General features: G+C 46.5%; 1 protein-coding gene across 1 annotated transcript in view; it reads left to right on the forward strand.

Moving 5' to 3' along the window:
* MFSD11 (major facilitator superfamily domain containing 11) overlaps window positions 1-25,244 on the forward strand; it is a 253,913-nt gene that overhangs the window by 161,300 nt on the left and 67,369 nt on the right. Inside the window, exons 9-12 of the mRNA XM_069200245.1 lie at window positions 9,936-9,976; window positions 10,462-10,527; window positions 10,929-11,054; window positions 11,408-11,585. Coding sequence (XP_069056346.1) covers window positions 9,936-9,976; window positions 10,462-10,527; window positions 10,929-11,054; window positions 11,408-11,585 — 411 coding nt within the window. The remainder of the gene's footprint in view (window positions 1-9,935; window positions 9,977-10,461; window positions 10,528-10,928; window positions 11,055-11,407; window positions 11,586-25,244) is intronic.

Consider the following 25,244-nt stretch of genomic DNA (forward strand, 5'->3'; position numbering starts at 1 on the left):
CGGAAGACCAGAAGACGACAACTGCCTTGGCTCCAGAAACTCACCGGCCTGTCTCCTGCCTTCCAAAGATCCTGCTCCAGCGACGCCTTCCAAAGGGACCAGCGACCTCGACATCCTCTGAGGACTGCCCCTGCTTCGAAAAGACAAGAAACTCCCGAGGACAGCGGACCTGCTCCAAGAAAAGCTGCAACTTTGTTTCCAGCAGCTTTAAAGAACCCTGCAAGCTCCCCGCAAGAAGCGTGAGACTTGCAACACTGCACCCGGCGACCCCGACTCGGCTGGTGGCGATCCAACACCTCAGGAGGGACCCCAGGACTACTCTGATACTGTGAGTACCAAAACCTGTCCCCCCTGAGCCCCCACAGCGCCGCCTGCAGAGGGAATCCCGAGGCTTCCCCTGACCGCGACTCTTTGAGCCTAAAGTCCCGACGCCTGGGAGAGACCCTGCACCCGCAGCCCCCAGGACCTGAAGGACCGGACTTTCACTGGAGAAGTGACCCCCAGGAGTCCCTCTCCCTTGCCCAAGTGGAGGTTTCCCCGAGGAATCCCCCCCTTGCCTGCCTGCAGCGCTGAAGAGATCCCGAGATCTCTCATAGACTAACATTGCGAACCCGACGCTTGTTTCTACACTGCACCCGGCCGCCCCCGCGCCGCTGAGGGTGAAATTTCTGTGTGGGCTTGTGTCCCCCCCGGTGCCCTACAAAACCCCCCTGGTCTGCCCTCCGAAGACGCGGGTACTTACCTGCAAGCAGACCGGAACCGGGGCACCCCCTTCTCTCCATTCTAGCCTATGTGTTTTGGGCACCACTTTGAACTCTGCACCTGATCGGCCCTGAGCTGCTGGTGTGGTGACTTTGGGGTTGCTCTGAACCCCCAACGGTGGGCTACCTTGGACCAAGAACTAAGCCCTGTACGTGTCTTACTTACCTGGTAAAACTAACAAAAACTTACCTCCCCCAGGAACTGTGAAAATTGCACTAAGTGTCCACTTTTAAAACAGCTATTTGTCAATAACTTGTAAAGTATACATGCAATTCTTATGATTTGAAGTTCCTAAAGTACTTACCTGCAATACCTTTCGAATGAGATATTACATGTAGAATTTGAACCTGTGGTTCTTAAAATAAACTAAGAAAAGATATTTTTCTATACAAAAACCTATTGGCTGGATTTGTCTCTGAGTGTGTGTACCTCATTTATTGTCTATGTGTATGTACAACAAATGCTTAACACTACTCCTTGGATAAGCCTACTGCTCGACCACACTACCACAAAATAGAGCATTAGTATTATCTATTTTTACCACTATTTTACCTCTAAGGGGAACCCTTGGACTCTGTGCATGCTATTCCTTACTTTGAAATAGCACATACAGAGCCAACTTCCTACATTGGTGGATCAGCGGTGGGGTACAAGACTTTGCATTTGCTGGACTACTCAGCCAATACCTGATCACACGACAAATTCCAAAATTGTCATTAGAAATTCATTTTTGCAATTTGAAATTTTTCTAAATTCTTAAAAGTCCTGCTAGGGCCTTGTGTGTTAAGTCCCTGTTTAGCATTGTCTTTTTAGAGTTTAAAAGTTTGTTAAAAGTTTTGAAATTAGATTCTAGAAACAGTTTTAGATTCTTTAAAAAGTATTCCAACTCTTAGCAGAATAATGTCTGATACAGAGATGCAGGTGGTGGAACTCGACACCACCCCTTACCTCCATCTTAAGATGAGGGAGCTAAGGTCTCTCTGTAATATCAAAAAAATAACCATTGGCTCCAGACCTACCAAAATTCAGCTCCAGGAGCTGTTGGCAGAGTTTGAAAAAGCCAACCCCTCTGATGATGACCTCACAGAGGAAGAAATTAGTGACTTGGAGGCCAATGTCCCTCCTCCAGTCCTAAATAGGGAGAACAGGACCCCTCAAGTCCTGTCTCCAACTGTGTTAGTCAGAAATAGTGAGTCCCTCACAGGAGGGTCCCACATTTCTGAAATCACTGAGGATGCTCTCAGTGAAGATGACCTCCTGTTAGCCAGGATGGCCAAAAGATTGGCTTTAGAGAGACAGCTCCTAGCCATAGAAAGGGAAAGACAAGAGATGGGCCTAGGACCCATCAATGGTGGCAGCAATATAAATAGGGTCAGAGATCCTCCTGACATGTTAAAAATCCCCAAAGGGATTGTGACAAAATTTGAAGATGGTGATGACATCACCAAATGGTTCACAGCTTTTGAGAGGGCTTGTGTAACCAGAAAAGTGAACAGATCTCACTGGGGTGCTCTCCTTTGGGAAATGTTCACTGGAAAGTGTAGGGATAGACTCCTCACACTCTCTGGAAAAGATGCAGAATCTTATGACCTCATGAAGGGTACCCTGATTGAGGGCTTTGGATTCTCCACTGAGGAGTACAGGATTAGGTTCAGGGGGCTCAAAAATCCTCGAGCCAGACCTGGGTTGACTTTGTTGACTACTCAGTGAAAACACTAGATGGTTGGATTCAAGGCAGTGGTGTAAGTAATTATGATGGGCTGTACAATTTATTTGTGAAAGAACACCTATTGAGTAATTGTTTCAATGATAAACTGCATCAGCATCTGGTAGACCTAGGACCAATTTCTCCCCAAGAATTGGGAAAGAAGGCGGACCATTGGGTCAAGACAAGGGTGTCCAAGACTTCAACAGGGGGTGACCAAAAGAAAGGGGTCACAAAGACTCCCCAGGGGAAGGGTGATGAGACAACCAAAACTAAAAATAGTAAAGAGTCTTCTACAGGCCCCCAAAAACCTGCACAGGAGGGTGGGCCCAGAGCCTCTTCACAAAACAATGGGTACAAGGGTAAAAACTTTGATCCCAAAAAGGCCTGGTGTCATAGCTGTAAACAGCATGGACACCAAACTGGAGACAAGGCCTGTCCCAAGAAAGGTTCCACTCCAAACTCCCATCCAGGTAACACTGGTATGGCTAGTCTCCAAGTGGGATCAACAGTGTGCCCAGAGCAAATCAGGGTCCACACTGAAGCTACTCTAGTTTCTGAGGGTGGGGTGGATTTAGCCACACTAGCTGTCTGGCCGCCTAACATGCAAAAATACAGACAGCAACTCTTAATTAATGGGACTAGAATAGAGGGCCTGAGGGATACAGGTGCCAGTGTCACCATGGTGACAGAGAAACTGGTTTCCCCTGGCCAATACCTGACTGGAAAAACTTACACAGTCACCAACGCTGACAATCAGAGAAAAGTACATCCCATGGCAATGGTTACTTTAGAATGGGGAGGGGTCAATGGCCTGAAACAGGTGGTGGTCTCCTCAAATATCCCAGTGGACTGTCTGCTTGGAAATGACCTGGAGTCCTCAGCATGGGCTGAGGTAGAACTAAAAACCCATGCAGCAATGCTGGGCATCCCTGAACTGGTGTGTGTGAAAACAAGAGCACAATGCAAGGCACAGGGTGAACAAGTAGAGCTGGAGTCTGGAAGAATGGCCCAGCCTACCAAGAGAACAGGAAAGTCAGTTGGGAAACCAACTGCAACACAGCAAAAGAAAGGGAACCTCTCTTCTCAGGAAGAAGTTCTGCCCTCTGAGGGAACTGAGCCTTTGGAGCTGGAGCCTTATCAGGTTGAGCTCTTAGGCCCAGGGGGACCCTCAAGGGAGGAGCTGTGTAAGGGACAAGAAACCTGTCCCTCTCTTGAAGGCCTTAGGCAGCAAGCTGCTGAAGAGTCCAAAGGCAAGAAAAATGGAACGCATAGGGTCTATTGGGAAGATGGACTCCTGTACACTGAGGCCAGAGACCCCAAACCTGGTGCCACTAGGAGAGTGGTAGTGCCTCAGCTGTTCAGAGAGTTCATCCTAACATTGGCCCATGACATTCCCCTTGCTGGACATTTGGGACAAACCAAGACGTGGGAGAGGTTAGTCAACCACTTCTACTGGCCCAATATGTCCAACATGGTTAAGGAGTTTTGCCTCTCCTGCCCCACCTGCCAAGCCAGTGGTAAGACAGGTGGGCACCCAAAGGCCCCCCTCATTCCACTTCCAGTGGTGGGGGTCCCCTTTGAAAGAGTGGGTGTGGACATAGTTGGTCCACTGGAACCTCCCACAGCCTCAGGAAATATGTATATCCTGGTAGTAGTGGATCATGCTACCAGGTATCCTGAAGCTATTCCCCTTAGGTCAACTACTGCCCCTGCAGTAGCCAAGGCCCTCATTGGTATCTTTACCAGAGTGGGTTTCCCTAAGGAGGTGGTGTCTGACAGAGGTACCAACTTCATGTCAGCATACCTAAAGCACATGTGGAATGAGTGTGGAGTGACTTATAAATTCACTACACCATACCATCCACAAACTAATGGCTTAGTTGAGAGATTCAACAAGACATTAAAAGGCATGATCATGGGGCTCCCAGAAAAACTCAAAAGGAGATGGGATGTCCTCTTGCCATGTCTGCTTTTCGCTTACAGAGAGGTGCCACAGAAGGGAGTAGGATTCTCACCCTTTGAACTTCTGTTTGGTCATCCTGTAAGGGGACCACTTGCCCTTGTTAAAGAAGGCTGGGAGAGACCTCTCCATGAGCCTAAACAGGACATAGTGGACTATGTACTTGGCCTTCGCTCTAGAATGGCAGAGTACATGGAAAAGGCAACCAAAAACCTTGAGGCCAGCCAACAGCTCCAGAAGTTTTGGTATGACCAAAAGGCTGCACTGGTTGAGTTCCAACCAGGGCAGAAAGTCTGGGTTCTGGAGCCTGTGGCTCCCAGGGCACTCCAGGACAAATGGAGTGGCCCTTACCCAGTACTAGAGAGGAAGAGTCAGGTCACCTACTTGGTGGACCTGGGCACAAGCAGGAGCCCCAAGAGGGTGATCCATGTAAACCGCCTGAAGCTCTTCCACGACAGGGCTGATGTCAATCTGTTGATGGTAACAGATGAGGATCAGGAGGCAGAGAGTGAACCTCTCCCTGATCTTCTGTCATCAGACCCAAAAGATGGCACAGTAGATGGAGTGATCTACTCAGACACCCTCTCTGGCCAACAGCAAGCTGATTGTAGGAGAGTCCTACAACAGTTTCCTGAACTCTTCTCCTTAACCCCTGGTCAGACACACCTGTGTACCCATGATGTGGACACAGGAGACAGCATGCCTGTCAAGAACAAAATCTTTAGACAATCTGACCATGTTAAGGAAAGCATCAAGGTGGAAGTCCACAAGATGCTGGAATTGGGAGTAATTGAGCGCTCTGACAGCCCCTGGGCTAGCCCAGTGGTCTTAGTCCCCAAACCTCACCCCAAAGATGGAAAGAAAGAGATGAGGTTTTGTGTGGACTACAGAGGGCTCAATTCTGTCACCAAGACAGATGCCCACCCAATTCCAAGAGCTGATGAGCTCATAGACAAATTAGGTGCTGCCAAATTCTTAAGTACCTTTGACTTGACAGCAGGGTACTGGCAAATAAAAATGGCACCTGGAGCAAAAGAAAAGACAGCATTCTCCACACCTGATGGGCATTATCAGTTTACTGTTATGCCCTTTGGTTTAAAGAATGCCCCTGCCACCTTCCAAAGGTTGGTGAATCAAGTCCTTGCTGGCTTGGAGTCCTTTAGCACAGCTTATCTTGATGATATTGCTGTCTTTAGCTCCACCTGGCAGGATCACCTGGTCCACCTGAGGAAGGTTTTGAAGGCTCTGCAATCTGCAGGCCTCTCTATCAAGGCATCCAAATGCCAGATAGGGCAGGGAACTGTGGTTTACTTGGGACACCTTGTAGGTGGAGGCCAAGTTCAGCCACTCCAACCCAAGATCCAGACTATTCTGGACTGGGTAGCTCCAAAAACCCAGACTCAAGTCAGGGCATTCCTTGGCTTGACTGGGTATTACAGGAGGTTTGTGAAGGGATATGGATCCATTGTGACAGCCCTCACTGAACTCACCTCCAAGAAAATGCCCAAGAAAGTAAACTGGACTGTGGAATGCCAACAGGCCTTTGACACCCTGAAACAGGCAATGTGCTCAGCACCAGTTCTCAAAGCTCCAGATTATTCTAAGCAGTTCATTGTGCAGACTGATGCCTCTGAACATGGGATAGGGGCAGTTTTGTCCCAAACAAATGATGATGGCCTTGACCAGCCTGTTGCTTTCATTAGCAGGAGGTTACTCCCCAGGGAGCAGCGTTGGAGTGCCATTGAGAGGGAGGCCTTTGCTGTGGTTTGGTCCCTGAAGAAGCTGAGACCATACCTCTTTGGGACTCACTTCCTAGTTCAAACTGACCACAGACCTCTCAAATGGCTGATGCAAATGAAAGGTGAAAATCCTAAACTGTTGAGGTGGTCCATCTCCCTACAGGGAATGGACTTTATAGTGGAACACAGACCTGGGACTGCCCATGCCAATGCAGATGGCCTTTCCAGGTTCTTCCACTTAGAAAATGAAGACTCTCTTGGGAAAGGTTAGTCTCATCCTCTTTCGTTTGGGGGGGGGTTGTGTAAGGAAATGCCTCCTTGGCATGGTTGCCCCCTGACTTTTTGCCTTTGCTGATGCTATGTTTACAATTGAAAGTGTGCTGAGGCCTGCTAACCAGGCCCCAGCACCAGTGTTCTTTCCCTAACCTGTACTTTTGTATCCACAATTGGCAGACCCTGGCATCCAGATAAGTCCCTTGTAACTGGTACTTCTAGTACCAAGGGCCCTGATGCCAAGGAAGGTCTCTAAGGGCTGCAGCATGTCTTATGCCACCCTGGAGACCTCTCACTCAGCACAGACACACTGCTTGCCAGCTTGTGTGTGCTAGTGAGGACAAAACGAGTAAGTCGACATGGCACTCCCCTCAGGGTGCCATGCCAGCCTCTCACTGCCTATGCAGTATAGGTAAGACACCCCTCTAGCAGGCCTTACAGCCCTAAGGCAGGGTGCACTATACCATAGGTGAGGGTACCAGTGCATGAGCATGGTACCCCTACAGTGTCTAAACAAAACCTTAGACATTGTAAGTGCAGGGTAGCCATAAGAGTATATGGTCTGGGAGTTTGTCAAACACGAACTCCACAGCACCATAATGGCTACACTGAAAACTGTGAAGTTTGGTATCAAACTTCTCAGCACAATAAATGCACACTGATGCCAGTGTACATTTTATTGTAAAATACACCCCAGAGGGCACCTTAGAGGTGCCCCCTGAAACTTAACCGACTATCTGTGTAGGCTGACTAGTTTTAGCAGCCTGCCACAAACCGAGACATGTTGCTGGCCCCATGGGGAGAGTGCCTTTGTCACTCTGAGGCCAGTAACAAAGCCTGCACTGGGTGGAGATGCTAACACCTCCCCCAGGCAGGAATTGTCACACCTGGCGGTGAGCCTCAAAGGCTCACCTCCTTTGTGCCAACCCAGCAGGACACTCCAGCTAGTGGAGTTGCCCGCCCCCTCCGGCCAGGCCCCACTTTTGGCGGCAAGGCCGGAGGAAATAATGAGAAAAACAAGGAGGAGTCACTGGCCAGTCAGGACAGCCCCTAAGGTGTCCGGAGCTGAGGTGACTCTGACTTTTAGAAATCCTCCATCTTGCAGATGGAGGATTCCCCCAATAGGGTTAGGATTGTGACCCCCTCCCCTTGGGAGGAGGCACAAAGAGGGTGTACCCACCCTCAGGGCTAGTAGCCATTGGCTACTAACCCCCCAGACCTAAACACGCCCTTAAATTTAGTATTTAAGGGCTACCCTGAACCCTAGAAAATTAGATTCCTGCAACTACAAGAAGAAGGACTGCCCCGCTGAAAACCCCTGCAGCGGAAGACCAGAAGACGACAACTGCCTTGGCTCCAGAAACTCACCGGCCTGTCTCCTGCCTTCCAAAGATCCTGCTCCAGCGACGCCTTCCAAAGGGACCAGCGACCTCGACATCCTCTGAGGACTGCCCCTGCTTCGAAAAGACAAGAAACTCCCGAGGACAGCGGACCTGCTCCAAGAAAAGCTGCAACTTTGTTTCCAGCAGCTTTAAAGAACCCTGCAAGCTCCCCGCAAGAAGCGTGAGACTTGCAACACTGCACCCGGCGACCCCGACTCGGCTGGTGGCGATCCAACACCTCAGGAGGGACCCCAGGACTACTCTGATACTGTGAGTACCAAAACCTGTCCCCCTTGAGCCCCCACAGCGCCGCCTGCAGAGGGAATCCCGAGGCTTCCCCTGACCGCGACTCTTTGAGCCTAAAGTCCCGACGCCTGGGAGAGACCCTGCACCCGCAGCCCCCAGGACCTGAAGGACCGGACTTTCACTGGAGAAGTGACCCCCAGGAGTCCCTCTCCCTTGCCCAAGTGGAGGTTTCCCCGAGGAATCCCCCCCTTGCCTGCCTGCAGCGCTGAAGAGATCCCGAGATCTCTCATAGACTAACATTGCGAACCCGACGCTTGTTTCTACACTGCACCCGGCCGCCCCCGCGCCGCTGAGGGTGAAATTTCTGTGTGGGCTTGTGTCCCCCCCGGTGCCCTACAAAACCCCCCTGGTCTGCCCTCCGAAGACGCGGGTACTTACCTGCAAGCAGACCGGAACCGGGGCACCCCCTTCTCTCCATTCTAGCCTATGTGTTTTGGGCACCACTTTGAACTCTGCACCTGATCGGCCCTGAGCTGCTGGTGTGGTGACTTTGGGGTTGCTCTGAACCCCCAACGGTGGGCTACCTTGGACCAAGAACTAAGCCCTGTACGTGTCTTACTTACCTGGTAAAACTAACAAAAACTTACCTCCCCCAGGAACTGTGAAAATTGCACTGTGTCCACTTTTAAAACAGCTATTTGTCAATAACTTGTAAAGTATACATGCAATTCTTATGATTTGAAGTTCCTAAAGTACTTACCTGCAATACCTTTCGAATGAGATATTACATGTAGAATTTGAACCTGTGGTTCTTAAAATAAACTAAGAAAAGATATTTTTCTATACAAAAACCTATTGGCTGGATTTGTCTCTGAGTGTGTGTACCTCATTTATTGTCTATGTGTATGTACAACAAATGCTTAACACTACTCCTTGGATAAGCCTACTGCTCGACCACACTACCACAAAATAGAGCATTAGTATTATCTATTTTTACCACTATTTTACCTCTAAGGGGAACCCTTGGACTCTGTGCATGCTATTCCTTACTTTGAAATAGCACATACAGAGCCAACTTCCTACATCTAGTGTGTAAAGGAAACACAGAACGGGAGAGTAAGTTAGAGCTAAAGGATTTGGCAGCGTTTGCAAACTGTTATCACTATTAGAACTATAAATGTCTCTATGCATAATTATTGTAGAACAAGAACTGCACTTTTTGGAATGCGTGACATTCACCTCCTCACATCTAAGGGCGTCAAAGTGCTCCTTCGTGGCTATAGCATAGTGGTTTTGTGTAGGGCGGTGCCTTAGTGGCCTGGTGTGCGTCTACATTGGGAATTTCCTATTCGCTGTCAACATCGCCCATCCTGGTCATCCCGAATCCACTTCTACTCCCCTGGCTCATCTTGTGTCAGAGCAACAATGAGGTGTGTTCGCTCATGAAGTGTTGGCAGTGTCCTTGCTGGGATTTGTGACTCTCGTCTGCTAACGTCGGAGCACAGCACCCTTGTCTCGGAGACTCCGCTTTGTTGCTGTAGGAAAGCATGTGCTGGGGAGTGAGGTGCTTGAGTGGCTGTGCTTCTGGATCATTAATATTCCCGGCCACCACCTTAATTGGACCCTCCTGTAACTGCCCCAGCTCAACAGTTATTAAAATGCTGCATTAAACAGTTTTTCTGTGGCTGTCTCTCAAACTCTACCAATAATTTGTTTGCACATATCTACATTGCATACATAATATTATAGAAACAAAGCATATCGCCTTGTTGCACAGATCAGTTTCCTAGCTAGAAACACAAAGGCAGACTCGGAGAGGATGCCTTTGCTTGGTCTTATTTCTCAGTTTTTTTCTCTTTCTGCAGGCCTGTGCTGAGCAACGTATCCAAAGCTCTGGATGCCTTCAGTAAGTACACACCGATGAATCTCTTTTCTCTTGCTACAGGCTACTGTCATTTCTTTCTCTCTGCCAGGCTCCGACCCCTCCCAAAGCTCCTCTACTCTTTTCTATCCCCTACCCTCTCCCATTTTTGCTGTCCCCCTACTAATTGTTTGCTGTTTCCCCCCTCCTTTCCGCTCCTGCTGATGTCTTGTCTTCTCTGCCATCCCCTTGCTGTTCAGCCCACCACACAAGTTTGACTGCCTATAATGCACTATGACTCCACCAGCTGTTTAGGTGCAAGTGTTTTGGCGAAGATGCTTTTATTTACCATGCTCGTTCTTCATTCCCTCTCCCCTGACTTCTCCGTCTCCTCTCCACTGATCCTTCCTTACCAGTTTTTCTGCCCCTTCATTAGCACTTTTATTTGGCATGAGGGTTACATTAATAAACGTAAATGTAACACATAATATTCTCAGAACAGTTTATCATTTTGTTTATTCTCATTACAGAGAGATCTGTGAAACTGTTCATCACGAAAGAGATGCTGCTTCTGAGTGTATCCATTGCCTACACAGGTAAGTGCTCTGCTGGAACATCTGGGTGAAACATTTAAAAACAGTTGTACCACCAGAATATACTTCAAAAGTGTTTTTGGTAAAGATGTGTAGTGGGGAGTTGCAGTCGAAAAGCAGAGCCTGCTTCAGGTCAGGACTGAAGCTGCAGTCCTGGCTCTGGAGTCATGTTTACAAGTCTGGACTGAGATGCGTTTTGTAGACCTTTTGTTTTTTCCGGGTGATCTGCTCAGTTGCTAGCTTTCCAGGCTGCATCTAATTTCTTCAAGTAACGTGAAACTCCTAAAGATTCCCAAATTAAAAAAGGAAACGTCTTCAGTTAATATGCCTTGTATAGCATTCACCTGGCACTCACATCCTGATCCTGCAAGTTAACCAGTGACTCTCCTTTCTCTGTCCCATAGGCCTGGAGCTGACCTTCTACTCTGGTGTGTACGGCACGTGCATTGGTGCCACAAACAGATTTGGGGTTGATGAAAAGAGCCTTATCGGCCTCTCTGGCATTTTCATTGGTATTGGTGAAATATTAGGTTTGTTCTAAATTTTGTTAAATTTTATATTGGTCTTATCACTACTTCTTTGTAGTCCACATTTTCAATCTAATTCTGCAGGATGCATGGCACCACCAGTCTTCTGGAGATGCATGTCTTAAAATATGGACAACTGTCTTTTCTTGACTTCATATGTTGATTAGGGGCTTTGTAACGTGTGCATATGGTCTACGCCCATTATAGCTTACATTTCTGAAATTCTTTTCTTCCTGCCTCCTATTTTTTATGAAAGACCTATTTGTTATGTGGTTGTTTTTCCTTAATATAAAGGTTGCTGTGAGACGTTGTGACTTATCTGTCGCGATATTTTGAACTGCTTCTCTCATCACCAGGTGGCGGGGTCTTTGGGCTCCTGATGGGAAAGAGTGCACGTTTTGGACGCAATCCAATTGTGCTGCTGGGTCTGGTTGTGCACTTCCTCGCCTTCTATCTGATATTCTTTAATGTTCCCAATGATGCACCAATATCGTCAAGCACCGGGACTGAGAGCAGAGCCTACATGGAGCCCAGGTAGGGAGTTCAATGTGTTCTTGTGTTACGAGGCATGGTCTGATCTAGCTTCCTGAAGAAGATCACGTTTGTCTTTGCATCTTGTGACTCCAAAGAATATACATGTCTTAGAAATATCCGTGTGTGGCCATCTTTTCCCAACTCCCCCATATACACGAGTACATACTTACAGACATGCTTTGAGTTCTGGTGAGTTTTTCAGCCCCAACAACTGAGCACGTATTGGGAAGAATACTTTCAAACCACAGCAATGTCTGTAAGGCCTACTGTTGTATATATGTTAAATTTCGGACAATAGAGAGGTGCCTTTTGCTCCCATTACTATACCTATATTAGAGACACGTCCCTCAGTGTGGAGCAGTAGCTCTCGCTCTGACATAGGTACATGTGGTGCGCATTGACCAGTTGATGCAAATCCTTCAGTTGTACTTATGTGACAGCCTGGGCTCTTAGTACAGAGCAGCACTTTCACGATCATAATAGCCAAATACCAACTCTGCTTTTCAGGGTCATCGGAACTCAGAGGTACACAGAAAGAGAGTCATTGGACTTAATGGCTTCTTTAAATAATTTCCTTATGTCAGATTGAGGATTTCAGGAAGTTTTAAATTTCACCTGATCGGATTTTGCTGTATGCCGACACATTTTACATAAAACCCAAAAAACCAAAAAGCATCAAATGTGAGATGGAAAATAGGCCACTTCATCCAGACATTGTTTTTTTTTGTTTTACTGCATTTCACTTTAGAAAGTGTTTGACTAAATGCCACGGTCTTTCATAAAATGAAAATTAAGAACAAAAGGTTGAAAGATGCACATTTTTTGTCCTGTGTAGATGCGATACATGGTCCTTATGCCATCGGTTTAGGTCTTAAATTTCGCAATATACAATTTTTTCCAGAATCCAGAGCGGCCTTGAGGCCTGCAGTGTTTTTTTTTTTTTTTTTTTTTTTTTTTTTTTTTTTTAACAATTTCTCTTTGTTTTACCCTAGATTGTACTTCAGTTACTATGGCTAAAGATATTGAAACAGTACTGGAGCATTAAGGAAAGTTGCTTCAACCATCCATTTGCTTACACTAAAGCAAAAATAGTCCCCATAGCAATGAATTTAATAGCAGTGTGCCATGATGAAAGCGGGGCATTTCTTCTATGGAATTAAACACACTGGCACTTTGGAACAGGCAGCAGGTGTCAATCCCCTGTAGGGTGTTGGGAATTACAGGGCACATAGCAATAGTTGAAGCAGCAGATCCTGCTTGTCAGCGTCGAAACGTTTTGAGTTTAAAACAAAAGCTCCCTGGATGCTTTAGAGGCAAATGTGCACAGGGAACTGACTGGTGACCTTGTGCATTGTGCCACATACATTTAATGTAATTTTGAAACATGAGGAAAAATGCGCTAGTTCAAAATAATGTAATCTAAGAGCGGTATAATGCATATCATATTTTCTGTGCAAGTTCATAACACTTCATCATTCAGGTGGTGAATCTGTGCAGACTGTGTATACGTTCGCAAGACATTCAGAAGAAACCATTATTGGCACAATTTGGCAATTTTATAAAGTTGACCAACAGAAATTAGATTGCATTGAGGTTCAGCTTGCTAAACCGAGAGCCAGGGCTTCACTTTTGAGAGCCAATCTGATCAAAAACTTACCTTTCATGAGTCGGAGCCCAAACCAGCATGTTTTAACGTGTGTAGAAGTAGATCATCCACTAAAATGTAATCTGACTTCACAGTTATGCCATGCTTTTCAAGCGCTCTGACTTCTTGTCAGTCTAGCAGTTCTGTTTGTGTCATAAACGTGCTGACTGAAATGTTCTCTTAAATTGTCCCATGATTAACCTCTGCTTGACAGTAAAAGGTCTTCTAATGTATATTCTAACCACAAATTCACACCTTAAGAACATTCCAGGTGCCAGACTGAATACATAGAATTCTCTCAGCAATGCTCCCTCATGCCAGTGGTTGGTGCCATGTGGCTCTTCAGTGTCTTCTTTCTACCCTTGAAGAGCAGCACATAAGCACCATCTCTGTGTGCTAACATAAGTTTCTCTCTTTTCGCAACCTTGGATGTAAATCTGGAGCTCTTCCCCTACCTTTGTCAGCTTTATGATGACCTCTAAAATTTACAAACTGTGCCCCCCCACCCCCCGAAAACAAAAGGATTCAAACTGTGCTGTGACTGCAGGAAGCAAATGTTAGTCATGGACCGTGTGACGTGGGCCTACTGACTCTGTGGACAGAGCTCCTGACATGACATGAACATCCCCTTTGACGGATATAGATTGTTTAGGAAGGCAGCTAATTTGGCGCTCAAAACAATTCAAGGGCAGTTAAGCCACAGCACGATTCTTGTGACTCTGGTTTCCCACTAGGCAGTTCTACCAATCGCACAGGAAGTTTAGTGGTTGGTCCAGGTGGGGTGGGGTGGGGGTGGGGAGGCTAGCCTACTCTCAGCTCCAGCCTAAAAAGCTGTGCAGCAGCATCAGATCTAGGCCTTTCAGGGAGAGGTCCTGTTAGCAGTCAAGGTCGTTTGCACTAGCAAGGACAGCGCTTCTCTGTAGGAAAGTGCCCCTATTTGACAAGGTCTCCCCACTTTTTGCCTGGTATTTGATGCAGGTTTGGCTGAAAGTGCACTGGGTTCATGCTAACCAGGTCCCCAGTGCCATATTGATTTACCTAAAACTGTACAGTTGTGCTCCAATTGGCAATACCTTCGCCCCCCGTAAGTCCGTAGTAAATGGTACCCCTGGTACCTAGGGCATGGATACCAAAGAGGGTCCCCAGGGGCTGCAGCATGTATTGTGCCACCCTCAGGGACCCCTCACCTAGAACATGCAGACTGCCATTGCAGGCTGTGTCTTCGTGCAGCTGAAAGTGAAAACACAACATGACACGCAGCCTGTGTGCCCTGTCCCGTAACACTTAGTGCAATATATGTAAGTCACTCCTACAGCAGGCCTTATGGCCATAAAGCAGGGTGTATTGTATTGCATGAGCAGGTATGCCCCTGCTATGTCTTTATCGATTCTTAGACATAGTGAGTGAACAGGGATTCATTTTAAGTACATGTGCTGGCCACTGGTCACTATGAGTTCCCCATCTACATGGTGGCTTTACTAAAGTTAAGTATGTTTGGTATCAAACATCTCATATTAATAAACCCTCAGTGAAGGTTTTATTAATACATGTTTCCAGAGGGCACCTTAGAGGTGCCCCCTGAAAACCTAACAACAACCAGTGTGACTAGTTTTAGCCAGCCTGCCACCACCCAACACGATTCTGACCCCTAAGGATAAGAACCTTTGCTCTTGGGGGTCAAAAACAAAAGCCTGCTCTTGGAGAGGTGTTTACACACCCCACCCAACAGGATGACCTGCAAATCTGCATTCCAAGGTAGGGGGGGCTTCAAAGAAGCTCTCACCGCCCTTGGTATGCAGATCTGGCTTCACTTAAAGGAGAGATGCTACCCCCTCTGCCCCAAGGCCCATTTGGCACCAGGACATGAGGGAAATTTAGCATTCAGAGAGATGTGTCCACCCCTCAGGTCCATCCCACCCCTAAGGTGAGCTACCTCTTGTGGACACCACATTTACAAATCTGCCATCTTGGTGTTGGCAGATTTAAAACTCTGGGACAGGGTTATGCCCACCTCCCACAGGAAGTGGTCTTATAGGGGGTGTAGTGATCCCACGGGTAAGTAGCTCATCGGCCACCCACCCTACACTACCCTAAGGCCCCAAAAATGTAATATTTATGGGAGCCCCCGACACCAGAACAGCACATTCCTGTTGACCTACGAAGAAGATGGACTCCAGTGCAGCGAAAGCAAAGCCTGAGGAACAAGCACTTGACTTAGCCCCAGCCCTGCCGACCTGCCGGCTGTTCCCGCCGATGTGCACTTAAGTCATCTTGATCTACAACTGTTGTGCCTCCAAAAGCATGGGAGGACTTCCTGTCTTCCAAAAAGACCCAGGAACTCATGTGGAGCAGCAGAGCTGCTTCCCTGCGTCTTGCAGGCACCCCAAGAGAACTACGAGGACTCCAGATCACTGAAAACCAGACACCTGAAAGCACCACTGCACCCGTGTCACACAGCCCAAGTAGAAGCAGACCAATGGTGCCAGTGTGGTTCCGCCACCCGTCCAGAGACAAAGCCCACCTTGGACTTGCCCACTGTGGACTCACTGACTTCGCCTGCAGCCCCTGCACACAGGCAACCTGAACTACGAGTCCTCCAGTGGAGAAAACCTGATGTCACAAGACACCTCTGCACCCGTCCCCCATAGAGAAGAGGACCTAAGGTGTCCCCACATCCCTGAGCATCTCAAGATAAGAACCCACCTGTTGGTTCCCCTCAACTCCATGTTTACATCTGCAGCCTCTTTTCAACTTGACCAATCCCCGTTGGCTAACATTGGGCACCCAACGCCATACTACACCACTGCACCCGGCTGCCCTGTGTGAATTGTTTGTGTGTCCCTGACCCTTTCCCAATACTTACCTTAAGTCCAGGAGATTGGTCTCATAAGATTTTCTCTTCATAGGATAACACTTCCACTTCCAAAAATTGCACTGTTGACTTTTGAAACCTGAAAGTATTTTTCTTGCAAAACGAACTTACCTGGTCTTATTGATTCTGGTGCCTAAATGTATATAAATATGCTTATTATTTGTAAATTGGTGTGGCTCTCCATCTTGAGTCGTGTGCCTCATTTGACTGTGTATTTGCAGATGTCTCACACTCCTCTCTGGTAAGCCTGAGGCTGCTCAACCTCACTAACCCCTAAAAGAGCACCTTGGGATTGCTAGAGCAAGCCCCTGCCCACTAGTAAGGGACGCACTGGACTCTCTGCACAATATATCTCATTTTGATATATCATAATATCGAGTTGGGGGGGGTGGAAGCCCCACTCAAATAAGGAGCGCTTGTTAGGCTTAGCCACAAAAATCACTAAATTAACCTGCGCTTAATCCTCTGGTAGCTTGGCACAAAAGCATTCAGGCTTAACATACATGCAATGTGTTAAGTAGTTATGCAGCATTCAAACAATTATACAGTTAACACACAAGAAAAATCCATAACAGACTCAGAAAAATTAAGTAATTTGTAATAAATAAACAACACAAAAATGCTCAACATCCAAGCAGTACAACTGTAAATATCAATTTTTAAAGGTTTAGTTTAAAATAATGTAAAAAAGCACGTAGTGCCACTCGCAGTTGTCTGGTCGCTCTGCACTGGGGGAAAGGCACAGGTTCAGGCCAACAGCACTGTTCTCTTTGATGGGGGCCTCAATGAGGTAGCTTTCACCACGAGGTGTCATGGATGGTTAGTTACTGCAGCTTGAAGAGCCGGTCATTGCTGGAGCTTCACGTTGGTTGACTGTCAGGAACTGGCCTGCTGGCATGAAGTGCAGGTCTCACATTGCTAGCTGTCCAGATGATCGCACTGCATCAAGAGCAGGTCCCGCCCCACTGGAGATTCGCCTTGGTGTTTACTCTGGTCTGCCTATTCTCAGTGCAAAGCGGTAACTTCCCAGTCTCGATAAGCCCCAGACCTCTGAACCTTCACGACGGTGAAGAGAAGTCTTTAGGGGGAGTTCTCTCTTGTGCCATCCAAGAATCCTGGACCGGGAGGGCACTTCTTGGGGATCAAGACTCACGCTAGCAGCTGGGCTTGGGCAGGTCCAGTTGGTGCTAGTCAGTTGCAGGGAGGCCACTGAAAGCTTCTTTTGCTCTGTGGCTCACACAAGTGGTGACTAGCCTGGGAACAAGGCAAGCAGTCCCACTCTCCCTTCTTTAGACAGCAAGGCAGTCCTTCAATCTGCAGTGCAGTCATTTTTCTAAATCTTTCAGAGGTTCAGGAGTGTTTTAATGAGAGGTTCTGAACATCCCACATTTATACTGGACTGGGATATGTTTGCCATAAATCACAACAGCAAGTGCAGAAAGCTTGCAAGCAGGTGGTACAAGAAGGCAAGGCAATACCTTCACCATTGACTGGAGTGAAAAAGTATTTTATGCATTTCCAGCAATACAGTTGATTGCAAGAGTATTGTGAAATATGAGAAAGAGTTGCATAGCAATGGCCACGTTAACATTGATATGCACATCTGAGATGGTTGTGTGCAGACCAATGGAATTCGTAACAAATTCAGAACTGCTCACCAAGGACAAGGGACAGGCGTTCCATCACAATCCAGTGTCATTACATTTGAAGGCATGGCTCATCAACACTTAGCTTTTGGGTATTTAAATTTACCAGAAGATTGTGGGAACATATTAGAGAAGACAAGAGCTCTTCCAGCAGTTAAAACATATGGTATGAAATTAAAGCAGTTTCTGCTTTGGGCACAGAAGCAAAAGTTATATCCAAAACGCATGGAAGTGCATGAGTTCTTGCCTCACTTGTTACGTTTAGTGAAATCTTGATTGTTTTATGGGTCGGTGAAAGTTCATCTGTCAGCAATTTCACTATTTCTGAGGAGACTGAATACAATTTAATTATATTCACAAAGAATAGTGAAAGAAATTATGAGGGGTTTATTTAGAGAATTTCCACCAGTATGCCTGAAGGACAGCTAAGTACAGTTTTAGCAGCCTTACTAAAAGCACCATTTAAACCAATACATAAAGCAACATTGAAACACCTGACATGGAAGACAGCGTTTTTTAGTGGCGATAACGTGCAAAAAGAGTAGGGGAATTGCAAGCACGGTTGCCAAACACCATATTTGAAACTTACAAATGATAATGTCACGCTTATGAGAGATCCAAAATTTATGCCAAAAGTACCAACCATTTTTCACTTCTCAAAAGATAACTATGTCAACATTTTTTTCAAAGTCTGAGATGGCAGCAGAGAAGGCACTACCTTCTTTAGACATTAAATGATGTCTGAAGTTCTGTCTACAGGTTACTAAGGATATGAGACAGAAGGGTCAGTTGTTTGTTGCATATGGTTTGTGAAGAAAAGGAAAGGCAGTGTCCAAACAGATGATTGCAAGATGGATTGGGACTTGTATTGCAGCAGCACAAAATTTGCTTTATAGCCAACCGACAAGGAGGTTCAGGGCGCATTCGAGTATAGCAATTGCAGCGTCAACTGCTTTCTTTGCGGGAATACCTTTGAAAGATATATTTCTAAAGCAGTAACAAGGAAGACAACTCATACCTCTGTCAAGCATTAATGTGTAGATGTGCAACCTTTAGAAAAAGATTTTCTTTTTAATACACTATCCTCAACTCATAAGCAATACCAGTGTTTAACAGTGCTTCCTGGTGTGCCTAGGCATGCAGAGGCAATATTTTAAGAACCAGTTAAAGCTAGGGATCTAACACCGAGGATTGAAAAAAAAGTATAAGGCTGCACCAACAGATCCAATTTACATCATTCAACAATTACTACAAGATTCTATTGTGGTTATTGCTGCCAGGAAGTGTGCCAATAGTCAGTCTTCCGGAGAAAGACAGAGATTGCAGACCAAGTGCGGGTCAGTGTAAGGAAATTTAGGGTGGCACTGAGTACAGAATCGGAATGGAGTCCGATCCATCAGGCTGACGCAGTAGGCCCAAACAGGCCCTAGGACGGCGCGAGCGCCCAAAAGGGTGTTTCCTTGATACCGACGGTACTATCGGATCGAGTGCAGAAGAAACCACGTTCAAAACAATACTGATGGTATGAGAAAAGTTTGATATAATATAGAGTTTCCGAATCGAAAGTCCCGGAGCGAGAGTGAACAAGTCCGACGGAAGAAAGAAAACAATCTAACAAATGAGTCGATGCCCATGCGCACTATACTCCACCCCCTGACAAACAAAGCAGAAAATTTTATGCTGCGGGCAAAAGGGTGGTAACACAACCAGCCAACTAATGGCGTATTGCCAATTCCCAGGCCCTGTTGGCAAGATACGACAGAGCACATTGGGATGAGATGCAAGAATTCTTGCAATACCTACCCAAAGAACACCAAAAGCGGGCGCAGCAAATTGTGGAAGAGTCAGACCATGAAAAATAATCAGATTAGGTCTGTTGTAGATGCAGCTGACACTGCAGCTAGAGGAATTAATACCAGCATCACAATTAGACGACATGTATGGTTGAGGTCCTCAGGTTTTAAATCTGAAATACAACAGGCAGTCCTTATTATGCCGTTTATTAAACAGCAAATCTTCGGACCAGAGGTGGACACAACTATTGAAAAACTCAGGAGAGACTCTGACACAGCAAAAGCCAAGGGAGCCCTTTATACTATACCATTTCGGGGTTCCTTTTGGAAACCACGATTTAGAGGAGGTTTTAAAACCCAGAGTGCAGAGGCTTCCACCTCCTATCCAAAACAAGGACAGCAGTACTACTCAAGAGGGCCATTTAGAAGTTCTTACAGAGAACAACATTTTAGGGCCAGAGGAAAATTTGCAGCCTCTAAGGGTGCTTCCACACCCACTAAACAATGACGTTTCCAAACATCCCACAATCACATACGTCTCTTATGGCAGGAAGACTGCAACAATTCCATTCTCACTGGCAAAACATCACCACAGATCAATGGGTACTCTCAATTATCCGCAGTGGTAATTGCCTAGAGCTTATCTCCCCTCCACCAAATATTCCCCCTCATTCTCACAGACTCTCTCCAGAACACACTATTCTACTAAAACACGAGGTACAATCTCTATTACTCAAAGAGGCAATAGAAATGGTTCCCATCTCACAGCAAGGGACAGGAGTATACTTGCTATACTTCCTTATACCAAAGAAAGATGAAACTCTCAGACCCATTCTCGTTCTCAGACCTCTAAATCTATGTATCCTGTCAGAACATTTTCACATGGATTCTTTACAGGACATCATTCCCCTGTTACAAAAACAAGATTACATGACCGCGTTAGATCTAAAGGGCACTTACGTCCACATTCCCAAACATCCAGCTCAACGCAAATATTTAAGGTTCGTAATATCAGGCAACCACTACCAATTCAAAGTACTACACTTTGGAGTAACAACAGCACCAAAAGTGTTCACAAAATGTCTAGCTGTAGTAGCAGCATACCTCAGAAGACCCCACATACATGTCTTCCCTTATCTAGACGATTGGTTAATAAAATCCAGTACCATTCTAAAATACCAACAACTCACACAATACAAAATAGATACCCTACACACATTAGGATTCACAAGCAATTACCAGAAATCTTATCTTCAGCCAGCACAAATTCAACCTTGTCTATGCACAATTCTCAATACTCATTCAGCATTAGCCTATCCAAATCCACAACGGATACAGGCTTTTCAATACCTTATATCACAAATGCAGGTCAATCAATCTTACACAATAATATTTGTTATGAAACTATTGGGAATGATGGCATCATGCATAGCAATAGTACCAAATGCGAGGATAAACATGAGACCACTGCAACAGTGTCTCTCACGATAATGGTCTTAGGCACAGGGTTGATTACAGGATCTAGTGTTGTTGGACCGCCAAATTTACAAATCTCTGCAGTGGTGGAATCACAACAACTTAACAAAGGGGCGGCCATTTCAAGACCCAGTGCCCCAGTCCATGATTACAACAGATGCGTCAATGACAGGTTGGGGAGCCCATCTCAACAATCTAACGATACGTGGGGAATAGGGCTCAGTACAAAAAACTTAACATATAAACCACTTGGAATTATTAGCGGTGTTCTTGGCCAGCATGGCATTTCAACCACAGATCATACACAAAACAGTTTTAATAAGAACAGACAACATGACAACATGACAACAATGTATTATCTGAAAAAACAGGGGGGGGGGGACAAACCAGTGCTTCATTTGTAAATAGAAAGGTGCCAGTGCCCAAAGCCCTCTTCTTAAACACGCAGCTCCCGCTATTAAATATGCGAGCACGGAATACTGAGGCGGCGTAATTCTGAAGCCACCTCGGGCCTCTTCAATCCATATAAAGCCACTCCCTTGCCCCTTCAGCTCACTCTTGCAGCTTTCTACGTTCCCCCTTTGTGACGCTTTTATGTTTTTTTCCCTTCATCCGTCCTTCCTATATGTGTCTTTTGCTCGCTGCAAATGCTTGAGGCTGAAGAATAAGCTCCGGCCTTCAAAAATAAGTGCTGGTGCTCAGCACCGGAAACAACAAGCACAAATTAAGCACTGGGACACACTCATCCCATCTAGCTCAAGCAATATGGAAATGGGCAATTCACAATCTCATTCACCTCCTAGCGGAATACATCCCAGAAATACACAACCAGCTAGCAGACCTTCTAAGCAGGACGCAGCAACAAGTACACAAATGGGAGATTCACCCACAGGTAATTCAATATTACTTTCAAATGTGGGGAATGCCAAACATAGACCTTTTCGCAACAAGTGAAAACGCAAAATGCCAAAACTTTGCATCCAGAAACCCACACCCTCAGTCGAAGAGCAATGCTCTATGGATCAACTGATCAGGGATATTTGCTTACGCTTTTTCCCCCTCTCTCGTTAATTCAGTTTCTGGTCAACAAAATGCATCACACTTCCCTCACTGTGATACTTTTAGCTCCCACGTGGGCACGCCAACACTGGTACACAACACTCCTAGATCTGTCAGTAGTACCAAATCACAAGCTTCCAAACAGACCAGACCTGTTAACTCAGAACAGAGGTCAAATCAGGCATCCCAATCCCAGTGCGCTCAATTTAGCGATTTGGCTCCTGAAGTCATAGAATTTGGGTAACTACAGCTTCCATTAGAATGTATGAATTTTCTAAGGCATGCATGTAAACCAACAACCAGACAATGCTATGCAAATAAATGGAAACAGTTGGTATACTACTGTCAACCTAAAATTATAGATCCACTTAAAGCATCAGTACAAGATATTGGCCCTCATTCTGACCTTGGCGGGCGGCGGAGGCCGCCCGCCAAAGTCCCGCCGTCAGATTACCGTTCCGCGGTCGAAAGACCGCGGCGGTAATTCTGACTTTCCCGCTGGACTGGCGGGCGGTCGCCTTCAGACCGCCCGCCAGCCCAGCGGGAAAGAGGCTTCCACGATGAAGCCGGCTCGGAATCGAGCCGGCGGAGTGGAAGCTGTGCGACGGGTGCAGTTGCACCCGTCGCGTATTTCACTGTCTGCGCAGCAGACAGTGAAATACATGTAGGGGCCCTCTTACGGGGGCCCCTGCAATGCCCATGCCAGTGGCATGGGCACTGCAGGGGCCCCCAGGGGCCCCGCGACCCCCCCTACCGCCATCCGGATCTCGGCGGTCCGACCGCCGGGATCTGGATGGCGGTAGGGGGGGGTCGGAATCCCCGCGGCGGTGCAGCAAGCTGCGCCGCCGCGGAGGATTCAATGGGGCCGCGGTACACTGGCGGGACCCCGCCAGTGGTGCCGGTCCGACCGCGGCTTTACCGCCGCGGTCGGAATCCCCATTGGAGCACCGCCGGCCTGTCGGCGGTGCTCCCGCGGTCCTCCGCCCTGGCGGTCAAAGACCGCCAGGGTCAGAATGACCCCCATTGTGTGTTGTTTGCTTTATTTACAAAAAGCAAATCTTGCCTTTTCCTCTATTAAAATTCATCTAACGGTCAAATCAGCCTACTTAAAAAACATATAACATACCTCTCTGTTTAGAGTTCTGTCACAAAAGCATTTATGGAAGGACTTAAATGCATTATTCCACCTAGAACTCCACCAGTTCCAGCTCACAAGACTTATGGGTCCCCCATTCGAACCCATGCACTCTTGAGCTATTCAATTTCTAACATGGAAAGTTGCTTTCTTAGTAGCAATTACTTCCTTAAGAAGAGTAAGTGAAATTCAGGCATGTACTCTAGAAGAACCTTTCTTTCAAGTACACAAACACAAAGTAGTACTTACGACAAATCCAAAATGTTTGCCTAAAGTGGTTTCACCTTTTCACATTAATCAGTCAGTAAAATTGCCAGACTTCTTTCCACAGCCAGACTGTACTGTTGAAAGAGCTTTACACACTCTTTATCTTTAAAGAGCTCTAATGTATTATGTAGGCAGAACAAAAGATTTTAGGAAAGCTAAACAACTTTTTGTTGCTTTTCAGCAACCTCATAAAGGTAATCCCATTTCAAAATAAGTATTGGCTAGATGGCTTGTAAGATGTATTCAAACATGCTACCTTAAAGCAAAAAGGCAACTATTAACTCCAAAAGCACATTCCACTAGGAAAAAGGGTGCATCCATGGCATTCTTAGGAAATATACCAATGGCAGATATATGCAAAGCAGCCACATGGTCCACACCACATACATTCACGAAGCATTACTGTGTGGATGTGTTATCTAGACAACAAGCCAATGTTGGACAAGCAGTGCTAAAACACTATTTCAAACTACTTCAACTCATACGGGCTAACCACTGCTTATTTGGGAACTACTTTTTAATCTATGCACAGCATGTGTATCTGTAGCTACACATGCCATTGAACGGAAAATGTGACTTACCCAGTGTACATCTGTCGTGGCATGTAGTGCTGCAGATACACATGTGCCCTCCCTCCTCCCCGGGAGCCTGTAGTCATTGTAGTACTTATTTGTACATATGTATACATTTGCATGGACATCTTATTTACTTTTTATAGATCTATAGTTGTACATACACAATCTTTCACTGCTTACTTCACCCTCCTGCGGGAAAAAATCTAACAAATGAGTCGATGCCCATGCGCACTATTACCGAGAGGAGGAGTCACTCGATCCCGTGACTCGAAAAAAGACGTCTTCAAAGAAAAACAACTTATAACACTCCAGGCCCAATACTAGATGGCGAGAAATGCACAGCATGTGAATCTGCAGCACTACATGCCACGAACAGATGTACACTGGATAAGTGACATATATATATATGTTCGGTGGCATGTGTAGCTGCAGATACACATGCTGTGCATTATCTGCCATCTAGTGTTGGGCTCGGAGTGTTACAAGTTGTTTTTCTTCGAAGAAGTCTTTTTGAGTCACAAGACCGGGGGACTCCTCCCTTTCGGCTCCATTGCGCATGGGCGTCGACTCCATCTTAGATTATTTTCTTTCCGCCATCGGGTTCGGACGTGTTCCTCTTCGCTCCGTATTTCGAATCGGGAAAGTTAGCTAAATATTAAAAAATAGACTGTATTGTTCTCGTTCGGTACCGGGTTAGTGTTATTGAATCAGCACCGATCGCAGAAGCGCTCCGGCGGCCCTTCGGGGCTTCCGTTCTTCAGCAGGGCCTGGTCGGCCCGACCACATCAATCGTCGAAGACTAATGGACCGGACCCCCTTCCGCTTCTGTCCGAAGTGCCACTCGAAGTATCCCTATATAGACCAACACCTGGTCTGTAATCTGTGTTTGTCACCAGAACACAGGGAGGATACTTGTGAGGCTTGTCGAGCGTTTCGATCTAAAAAGATCTTACGTAATCGACGAGCGAGAAGACTGCAAATGGCGTCGACACCGAGAGAACAAATCGACGTCGGGAGGAGTAAAGAATTTCCATCCAGGGGACGGACTCTGACGAATCCGAAAGTGAGCGACCCTCGACGATGCAGAGAACAGTGAGTAGAACTGCCCCGTCCAAAACTCACACAAAGATCGTTAAGGCCAAGGGGATGCCTCCGCCAGCAGGCCATGGCTTAACCCATCGAAAAGAAGGT

This window comes from Pleurodeles waltl, chromosome 7 (genome assembly GCF_031143425.1).
Source record: "Pleurodeles waltl isolate 20211129_DDA chromosome 7, aPleWal1.hap1.20221129, whole genome shotgun sequence".
NCBI lineage: Eukaryota > Metazoa > Chordata > Amphibia > Caudata > Salamandridae > Pleurodeles > Pleurodeles waltl.